This window comes from Arvicola amphibius, chromosome 10 (genome assembly GCF_903992535.2).
Source record: "Arvicola amphibius chromosome 10, mArvAmp1.2, whole genome shotgun sequence".
Taxonomy (NCBI): domain Eukaryota; kingdom Metazoa; phylum Chordata; class Mammalia; order Rodentia; family Cricetidae; genus Arvicola; species Arvicola amphibius.
Window position 1 is genome coordinate 61,718,892 of NC_052056.1, and position 10,086 is coordinate 61,728,977.

The window sequence follows — 10,086 nt, forward strand, 5'->3', positions numbered from 1 at the left end:
CGCCTTAGCGTCCCATCTGCCAGTTGCTGCTCCTCCAGGCTTTGGTGGTTCAAGCTTTGTTAGTCACTGGCTGAAAAGTAAACTCTAAACAAGCTCCAAACAATATTTTTTTTATTAATTATCCTCTTAGTATTCTTTTTTTTTTTTTTGCCATTTTGGTTTCTCTGTAGCTCTGGAGCCTGTCCTGGAACTAGCTCTTGTAGACCAGGCTGGCCTCGAACTCACAAAGATCCACCTGCCTCTGCCTCCCCAGTGCTGGGATTAAAGGCGTGCACCACCACCGCCCCGACGAGACCCTTTTTTCAAAAAAAAAAAAAAAAAAAAGTTTTCTGCGATAGGCATTGTTATCTGGTCCAAAAAAGTTTTTTTCCTTAATTTAACTTTGTTCTTTGTTCTGCCAATACCTTAGAGACACCAGACATTTCCATGCCACAGACACCGGTCAGAAGCAAAGAGACCAGCTATGCCAGGATGTGACCGGTACCCAGCCTTCTCTCGGGTTCCCCCCCCCCCCCCAAAGACGACGCCCACAATAAGCCGGAAGCAGCCTTGAGAATTCGCCGCCCCAATTCTTTCAAACTGTGATGTCTAATTTTTGCTTTTTATTGTAAGAAATACCCGGGGATGTTATGCTTTTGGTCCCCGCCCCTTTCCATGCCCACTCCCAGCGACCTCTGGTCTCTTGGAGTCATCCTGAATCTCTTCCTTCTCTTCTCACTGCCCCCTTTTGCCTGTGCACACGCGCCCCTCTCTCTCTCTCTCTCTCTCTCTCTCTCTCTCTCTCTCTCTCTCTCTCTCTCTCTCTCTCTCTCTCTCTCTCTCCCTCTCTCCCTCCCTCTCTCTCTCTCTCCCTCAATAAAGCTTTATGTCTATTTTCTGTGTCTGTGCCGTTAACCCGCCGCTGCACCGCCTGTTCACCCGCCGCCCTGGTCACACGTGTTCCGTGAGTCTCCGTGCAGCTACGCGCAGCTGCCCAGCTACTAAGTCTTTAAGAATAAAAGGCATAGTCACACATGTCATATAATCCCAGCATTTAGGTAGTAAAGGCAGAGACAGAAGCAAGGGAATCTAGAGTTGGAGTCCAATTTGGGCAACATAGAGTGTTCCAGGTCTAACAGACTCTGGTTCAACTCCTCTGAGAATCTGTAAGAAGGTTGCTCTCACCGGAAAGTTGAACGTTTGGGCCAGAGAATCCTTAGCCCTGTGACTGACATTTATACTTTCTTCTACGGCACAGACCCCTGATGTCTGCAGCCTTCCTTTCTAAAGACTTAAGGCCCACAAGCTTGACAAAAAGTATCGAGACTTTTTGTACACTGTGAGGAGATGTGTCTCTGCCCTTCTTTTCCTGCCTAAGGCACCTTCTCATTGGTTTAACACAGAGCTGAGTGACCAGTAGCTAGGCAGGAGAGGATAGGCGGGATTTCCAGGGAGAGATAAGAACTCTGGGAAAGAATCTGAAGTATGGGAGATTCTCCAGTGAGAACTGAAGGAAGTAGGGCTTCTGGCACTGAGGAATGGTAACGAACCACGTGGTTAATGTAATGTAAAATTAATATAAATGAGCTCATTTAAATTTTAAGAGCCCATTGGAAACGAGCAAGCTGAGGCCAAGCTTTCATAATTTTAAAAAATCTCCATGTTATTATTTGGGAGCTGCCAGGAAGAAAAACTTGTTATAGTCTGTCCTGCAGCTGTGGCTGTGAGACACCTGATATAGGGGCTCGGAATGGAACTCTAACCACTGGGTTATATCTCCACTCCTCTGTTATGTTTATGATTGACTAACTGCATTTATGATTGACTAACTGCATTTTACTAGGTATTCAAAATTCAAAATTAATATTCTGATTCCTGCTAGAGAAACATATCTACCTCTTCCAGACACCAAAGACAAACTAAAGAAGAGACCATGTTCAAGTTCAGTTTGCTGAACCAGTGAGTTCTTCAGTCTTATAGAAACATGAGTGTGGGATTACTTACTGTAGCATGGATGACTCAGAGGCAAGCCATACCACCTACAGCTCCCACCTCAGCATGGGATGACCCACAAAAGCTTCATTTCTAGACTTCCAACCATGGTCCACTGTTGGGGAATATTATTTTAAGGTGTGTAACATTTGTTTATGCTCTGGAACATTTGTTTAATGATGTAAAGATGTGTTCCTTTTGTTTATGCTGCATTTGTCTAACTCTGTGAAGCTGTGATTCTTTGCCTGTCTAAAACACCTAGTGGTCTTATAAAGCGCTGAATGGCCAAGAGCAAGGCTGGAGAAAGGATAGGCGGGGTTGGCAGGCAGAAAGGATAAATAGAAGGAGAAATCTGGAAGAAGAAGAAGAAACAAAAGAACCAGGAGAAGAGGATGCGAGGGGCCAGCCACCCAATCAGTCACCAAGTAAGATTACAGAAGTAAGAAAAGGAAAAGGGCGGTGGTGGTGCACGCCTTTAATCCCAGCACTTGGGAGGCAGAGGCAGGCAGATCTCTGAGTTCGAGGCCAGCCTAGTCTACAAGAGTTCCAGGACAGGCTCCAAAGCTACAGAGAAACCCTGTCTCGAAAAACAAAACAAACGAAAGAAAGAAAGAAAGGAAGGAAGGAAGGAAGGAAGGAAGGAAGGAAGAAAGAAAGAAAGAAAAGGAAAGGAAAATGAAAAATGGCCAGAGGCAAAGGTGAATGAAATAATTTAAGGAAAGCTGGCTAGCTAAGACTAGGCATTTAGAAGTAATATGTGATTTATTTGGGAGCTGAATGGCAGGCTCCCCAAAAGAGTAAAAAAAAAAAAAAAAGATCCAAAGACAAGAAGAAAAGAGCAAAGAGTAAGAGCAATGAATAAAAACAAAGGACAACAGTCAATGTCCACCTCCTGTATACTCTAGCACCCCTAAGACCAGGCGGAGCAAGATTGTGTACGGCTTGTGGCGGGGGCTGGAGTCTCAGGGGACAGCAACATTGCCCTTTCCCTTCCTGATCTCATGGCCATGTCCTGTGGCTGATCACAATTTCTCTGATTCAAGACAGTGATGCCATGCTGTGTCTAGAAAAGTTCCACCATCCAGTGGAAAGTATTTATTTCCCTTTGGCTCTTGCCTTTTAGTCCCTCTACCTCCACAAAAAAAAAATTAGTTAAGTATTACTGCAGAAGTGTAGCTATCTAAACTAATATACAGTATCTTTAAAAATATTATAGGTAATATATGTATATATATATATATAGTTGGTTTTGCCCCTTTTATACTTAACGTTAAATATTTAAGCAAAACACCACCAAATCTGAGTGATGGTTTCATATAAATTTCTTTTATATTTATGTTTGCGGTATCAGGGATTGGGCCCAGGACCTCTATATATGAAGCATATCCTCTGGGCTACATCCCCAGACTCTATTTCACTATAAAAAGTTTGCTTATTTTTTAATATGGCTACACACAAAATATTCGTTGTATCAATTTGTCATAATTTCTTTTGTGTGCCTCCCACTTTTGCTATAAAATAGCTTACACTAAATTATTCATGTTTTTGTTTTTGCGATACAAATGACTGAAAGTGAAATTGCTGGGCCATAGGGTAACAGGTCAATCTTTGGCTGATGCTATCAACTCTTTCAGGGATGCCCTTTGGTTTTCAGAGGTCCTCACTGCTTTCCCCTTCTCAATGACCTGAACAGCCCGCAGCAATCCATCCTGCAGAGCCTGGTTCTTTACCATGTTGGTGATCATGAACGTAACATCTTTGATGTACATCTGTCGTACATTAGCAGCGTAGTGTTCTGCTTTGTCGCCATGCGCAATGAAGAAGGTACAGAGCACTGTGACGTCTCTCTCTTGTAGCCCATACTCCTCCAGGACTGACTCCCACACGGTTCTAACATGCTTGTTCTTGACTTTTCTTCTAAGGACAGAGGCTAAGGTCGGAAGACTTCTCACCAGGTCTGGAAGCTTCTGAAGCACTCGAGTGTGCAAGCAAATAAGGACTTCAATGACATAGCTGTATAAAATATTCAGTTCCATTGAGGTGAACCTATGAAAAATGTGGAAAGCTCCTTAAATGGAATATTTAGTGTATAAATGTAAGTTACATTTGATTAGGTTGGCTCAATGTAAACTCACTAGGAAACCAGCTATCTATTTCAGAAATACAGCCTACACCAAACTGCAGAGCTGAGCTCTCAGGCCACCCATTGAGCGAGCCTCCCATGGTGAGGGAATTCTATCAGTCATTCCTGTCAATAAGACCGGCAGGTAACAGACTCACAAGGTGGGCACTGTGGTGCTGGGCATAAAAACAGTGCTCAGATCAACCTTTTGTGAGTGAAGGAACCCAAGCATGAGTGATACCTTTGGGACATACTAAATTCAGTTTGGAATGGCCACTGAGAGCTCTCACAAAGCCACAAAAGCCAGGATTCAATTATTGCTCACCCGAGGGCCAGAACCGCTGTCCATATCTCATCCTGGGCTGCTTGGCTTGCCAAAGTCTTGCTATGGTGTTCAAATTGCTGTGTCAGTTTATCCTTGGTAATGTCTAGTTCTTTGAACTGTGCATCTAGAGTTTGGAGCTTGTTGTCTACTCTACAGGATTAAAGAATCAAAGTTAAGTCCAGGCCAGGGTAAACCGAAGACTCTAATAGATTACTCACAACCCTACCAAATGTAGATGGGGACTTGGAGTTAATGTGAACAGGGTTCCCACTGGCCAGGCCTCCTCTGATCTTGCTCTTCATATTGTCTGACTTCTGGATCATCTAGTTAGCTGTTCCATGTCTTGTGCGATACTTTATGCTTCACAGAGTATCAACAAGCATCATTTCTCATGAGTGTAAGTGAAGCTATCAGTTGTTACTTTTTAAAGATGGATTTATTTTCTGTGTGGAGGGAGGGGTTGGGGTGTTTGGGTGGAAGCCAAAGGATAACCTGTAGGAGTTAATTTCTCCTTCCACTATGTGGGTTTTGGGGTTTGAACTCGGGTGGTAACACCTGGGCAGCAAGTGCCTTTACCAGCTCAACCATGTCACCAGCCCCATTTTTACTTTTTTGGTTAGAGCTGTACAAGTCCTGGTTTTGCCTATAGATAAATTGAGTTTGAAAAAGACTATCACTTAAATGAATAGCGCTAGAACCAATGGACGTGATAAAGTAGCTTACCCTGTTGACTTTGCAGATCCACTTCTACCTCAAGGAGCAGCTCAAATTCCATCGTGTGTGTGTGTGTGTGTGTGTGTGTGTGTGTGTGTGTGTGTGTGTGTGCGTGCGTGTGTGTGTGTGTGTGTGTGTTGATGGTGATGCTGGGGATTGAGCTTAGGGCCTCATACTTTCTAGACAAGAGTTCTACCATTGACCGATGTCCAGCCCTCCACTGTCTTCTTAAATCCACTCTCTGGGAAATCCTTCCCAGCATCTCCCAACATTTCGTTTTAGTTTACACTGCATAAATTCTGCACAGTATAAATTCTACACAGAGACCAGTGGTCATTTCTTAGAGATATTATTCCTGTCCCCTAATAGCCAGCAGAGGCCTTCCGGAGAAGGGTCATACACTTGGCACCTGTGATGAGCATGAGCTGCTGAGCCGTCATTCGGGGACTGAAGCACCTGGGAGCAGCACTGACCACCAGGGGCACTGAAGCACTGAGACTGTACCTAGATGGACCATGAAGGGCTGGAGTGACAGCCCTCTGACTGAAAGCACCACATCATCTCTGATGAAGGAAGCGATAGGAAGCAGTTACCTCTCCAGTGACCTCAACACTTTGTGGCTGCCCCAGATTATGTCCTTGAGCATCTTCCCTTGGTCCTCAGTTTCTCCCAACAGTGACTGAGTTTTGGGTACCACTTTCTCTCAGACGTACACTTTCATCTGTTATGTGCATTTCTCCCTCGACAGAATCATCACAGTCAACTCTCCTCCATCTTCAGAAATTACGATGGAGGAATTTTCTCTCAGTTTTGGTTCCAATTTACACCTAGATAAAAGCTGGCATGGAGCCGGGTGGTGGTGGCACACACCTTTAATCCCAGCACTCAGAAGGCAGAGGCAGGTGAATCTCTGTGAGTTTGAGGCCAGCCTGGTCCACAGGAGCTAGTTCCAGGCCAGCTCCAAAGCTAAAGAAACCTTATCTCGAAAAAAAAAAGTTGGCATGGAATGTGTGCTTTAATAGGAGCATGAAGCAAGTGAGGCTTCTATGTAGCAACCTCTGCTTTCAAGTCAACTACGCCACTTGACTGTCTTTAACTTTTAGACTTTAAACTATAATGATATAGAGCATTTCTAGCCTGAACTCTAGCTTGTCAATAACAGTTTATAATTGCAGAAGTCCTTTGGAATATCCTGCCAAAAGACACGCAGACTACTCTGATAAATGTCTAAAGAGAATGTACAGATATCTGAGCAGGTAAAGGTGCTTACTACTGGCCTGGTGACCTAACTTTAATTAGCCCCACGTGGTGGAAGAAGAGAACCAACTCCTTCAAGTCTTGCTGACTTCTGCATGGATGCCTATGACATGTACAACCCTGCCCTATCACATAAAAAGAAATACATTTATTATATATTAGAGCCAGGTGGTGGTGGGGCATGCCTTTAATACCAGCAGTTGGGAAGCAGAGGCAAGTAGATCTCTGTGAGCTCGAGGCCAGCCTGGTCTACAGAACTAGTTCCAGAACAGTTAAGACTACACAAAAACAAACAAACAAAACCCTGTCTCAAAAAAACAAAAACAAAAACAAACAAAGGGCTGGAGAAATGGCTTAGTGAATACGTGTGCTTGTTCTTATAAAAGACCTGGGTTCAACTCCCAGCCCCCACCTGGTGGACAGCTCTTAGCTGTCCATACTTCCAGTTGTAGAGGATCCAATGCCCTCTTCTGACTTCTGAGGGCACCAGGCACATATGGGTACACATAAAATAAATAAATCTGAAAACAATTTTTAAATTAAAAATAAATATGAGTGTAATCTTTCCTATGACAATTCCCTAGCTCAGTTAACAGCCTCACGGTTTATTCAGAATTCTAAGAATAAAGCTGGGCAGTGGTGGCGCACGCCTTTAATCCCAGCACTCGGGAGGCAGAGGCAGGCGGATCTCTGTGAGTTCGAGGCCAGCCTGGTCTACAAGAGCTAGTTCCAGGACAGGCTCTAAAAAAGCTGCAGAGAAACCCTGTCTCGAAAAACAAAACAAAACAAAACAATCTAAGAATGATGGTCAACTCCTCCCGGGACAACTGTTTTCGATGTAACCCATCTCCTGCTTGTTATCCCCAGCAAGCCAGTCCATCACCTTTCACAGGTCCTAGGACTATAGGAAGTCTTACTGGGTCTTCTCCAGTCTCCAATTCATCCTTCACACATGTCTCTAAAATACTGTTGTGATTTAGATTTATTTTCTGTATGAGTGCTCTATCTGCATGTACACCTTTATGCCAGAAGAGGGCATCAGATCCCACTATAGGTGGTAGTGAGCCACCATGTTGTTGCTGGGAAGAGCAGCAAGAGTTGCTGTCTCAGTTAACCGCTGAGCCATCTCTCCAGCTCTATTGTGATAATTAACTCAGCTAAAAATGGATCTTTTCTACCGCCTGACTTTAGGGACAAATGGATCTCCTCAGTTACAAGCGTAATGCCTCTGTGAGTCTCCTTGCACGTCCTAGTTGCTAATCTGTAATTCCAACCTGTCTTGAGGTCAAACTGTAGTCTCTTCACTATAATATTCCTCCCTATTCATGTCCTCATAAACTCACTCAGTTGCCTTGACCCAGCTAAAGTATCCTCTGGGAAGAGTCACTTTCTTAGGCAAAATGGATTGATTCCTCCATTAGTTTTTTGGGGACATCACCAGTATAAGGTCACTTATATGAAACTGTATTTTAAAAAAATCTATTATTCCTATAGGCTATGAGCTCCTTGAGGGAAACAGCCACATTTTACTTATTTATGTAAATCTAGCACGAATTCAATGGAGTTATAGCATATTAAAGCAGATTTTTTTTCTTGATTTCATGTGTGTGTGTGTGCACACGCAAGCACACGTGTGTGTATACATGCACATGCAGGGGATTTAAAAACATTTCAACCTTTCAACCACACAAACATTCTACTACTGGGATAAACTCCAACTCCCCACCCCCAGAGTTTTCTTTATTATCAGTTAGATATTTTTCAAATCTGCAAGACTCAGAACACTTTGGCAAACACAGTTCTAATTAGCATGTCTGTCTTCTTTGCTTATCTCTATCTCCATTCTTCACTCCCTTCTGACAACAGCAGACCCTGGCTTAGTCCCTCCCTGGAACCCGGAGCCACCTTTTCATTGCCTCCTTCAAGGATATCAGGGCTGTGTTTTCATGGTTCATCTTCTTTAGAAAAAGGAAAGGAAGCAAGATGAAAACCCTAGAGAGGTTGAGATCCTGGATTTTCTGCTGTTTCCCACTCAGCAACAGGCAGCAGCAATGGGAATATCCAATCTAAATTCTGCCTGGAAGGTCACTAAGTACATGAAGCTTTTAATAGCTTGAACATCCAAATATAGTTTCAGCGAACCAATGGTGTGAACACAGGTGTCCTAGAGTGCACTATGACATTTGCCTTTGACAACAGAGCGAGCCGTTATAGAACAAGCAGCCATAGGCAAACACAACTTTGTTTATACTGGTAAACGTATATAGAGACATACAAACGTCTATGTTACTCTACAACTAAATTAGATGGAAATGCTACTTTCATTTAAATAATGTTTATTTGCTGTATACGGGTATTTTGTGTATACATGAATCTGTGCACCATGTGCCAGAAGAGGGCAACAGGTTCCCTGGAACTAGTTACCGACAATTGTAAGCTCTCCCGAAGGTGCTGGGGAATCCAACCTAGGTCCTATGGAAGAGCAACAATAGCTTTGTTTTTTTTTTTTTCTGACAGGGTCTCTCTATGTAGTCCTGGCTATACTGGAACTTTCTGTGTAGACCAGGCTATCCTGGAACTCACAGAGATCTGCCTAATTCAGCTCCTAAGTGCAGAGATTAAGGACATGTGCCACTATGCATAGCTAACAAGAGCTTAATTAACTGAGCCATCTCTCCAGGCCCAAGTTTCATATTTTAATAGCTTTTTATCAAATTATAATCAATACAAGTTTTTAAAGAATGTCTTACGTTTTTTCTTTTTTATTGATATTTATTGAGCTCTACATTTTTCTCTGTTCCCCTCCCTGCCTCTCCCCTCCCCCTTTAATCCTCCCCCATGGTCCCCATGCTCCCAATTTACTCAGAAAGAGATCTTGTCTCTTTCTACTATCTACTTCCCATGTAGATTAGATCTATGTAAGTCTCTCTTAGTGTCCACATTGTTGTCTAAGTTCTCTGGGATTGTGGTTTGTAGGCTGGCTTTCTTTGCTTTATGTTTAAAAACCACCATGATCTAAAGATGAAGGGATGGTTCAACATACACAAACTGATAAATGTAACTCACCATAATAACAAACTAAAAGACTAAAACTACATTATCATCTCGTTAGATGCAGGAAAGGCCACTGACAAATCCCAATACCCCTTCAAGATAAAAGTCCTGAGAGATTAGGGATATAAGAAACACACTTCAACATAACAAAGGCAGTTTACAGCAAGCCTTAGTCAACCTCAACTTAAATGGCAAGAAACTCTAAGCAAAGTTCACCAAAGTCAGGAATAAGACAAGATTGCCCACTCTCTCCATACTTATTCAATATAGTCTTGAAGTCTTAGCTGCATTTATAAGACAACTGAAGATCAAAAGGATACAAATTGGAAAGGAAGAAATCAAAGTATCTGTTTCAGATGATATGTTAGTATGATAGTATACATAATCGACTCTAAAAAGTATATTGGGAGCTCCTACAGCTGATAAACACAACAAAGTAGCTGGCTACAAAATTAACACACAAAAGTCAATAGTCTTCCTATATACAAATGACAAACAAGTCGAGAAAAAAACCAGGGAGACCGAACAGATAGCATGGACAGATTAGGAAGACCCAGTCTCACAACAATAAAAAGTAAGGCTGGCAACATTGTTTAGTGGTGGTCACTTATTTATCATGTGCAGTTCCTTAGGGTTAATGCCC

General features: G+C 42.8%; 1 protein-coding gene across 1 annotated transcript; it reads right to left on the bottom strand.

The window, feature by feature from the left end:
- Positions 1–3,572: 3,572 nt before the first annotated feature.
- Positions 3,573–8,344, bottom strand: Smco1 (single-pass membrane protein with coiled-coil domains 1). Its single transcript, XM_038344608.1, has 3 exons — positions 8,295–8,344; positions 4,419–4,568; positions 3,573–4,017 (listed from the first exon to the last, which is right to left on the bottom strand). Exons 1-3 carry the CDS (start codon positions 8,342–8,344, stop codon positions 3,573–3,575), a joined length of 645 nt encoding a protein of 214 aa, XP_038200536.1.
- Between the last annotated feature and the right edge of the window lie 1,742 nt (positions 8,345–10,086).

Bases quoted from the DNA above. Each gene is read 5' to 3' on its own strand.
- Smco1 (XM_038344608.1), bottom strand. From the start codon at position 8,344: ATGAACCATGAAAACACAGCCCTGATATCCTTGAAGGAGGCAATGAAA. The intron at 4,569-8,294 runs GTGGCTCCGGGT...TTAATCCTGTAG, and splicing joins TTGAAGGAGGCAATGAAAAG to AGTAGACAACAAGCTCCAAA. The intron at 4,018-4,418 runs GTGAGCAATAAT...CATTTTTCATAG, and splicing joins ACAGCGGTTCTGGCCCTCGG to GTTCACCTCAATGGAACTGA.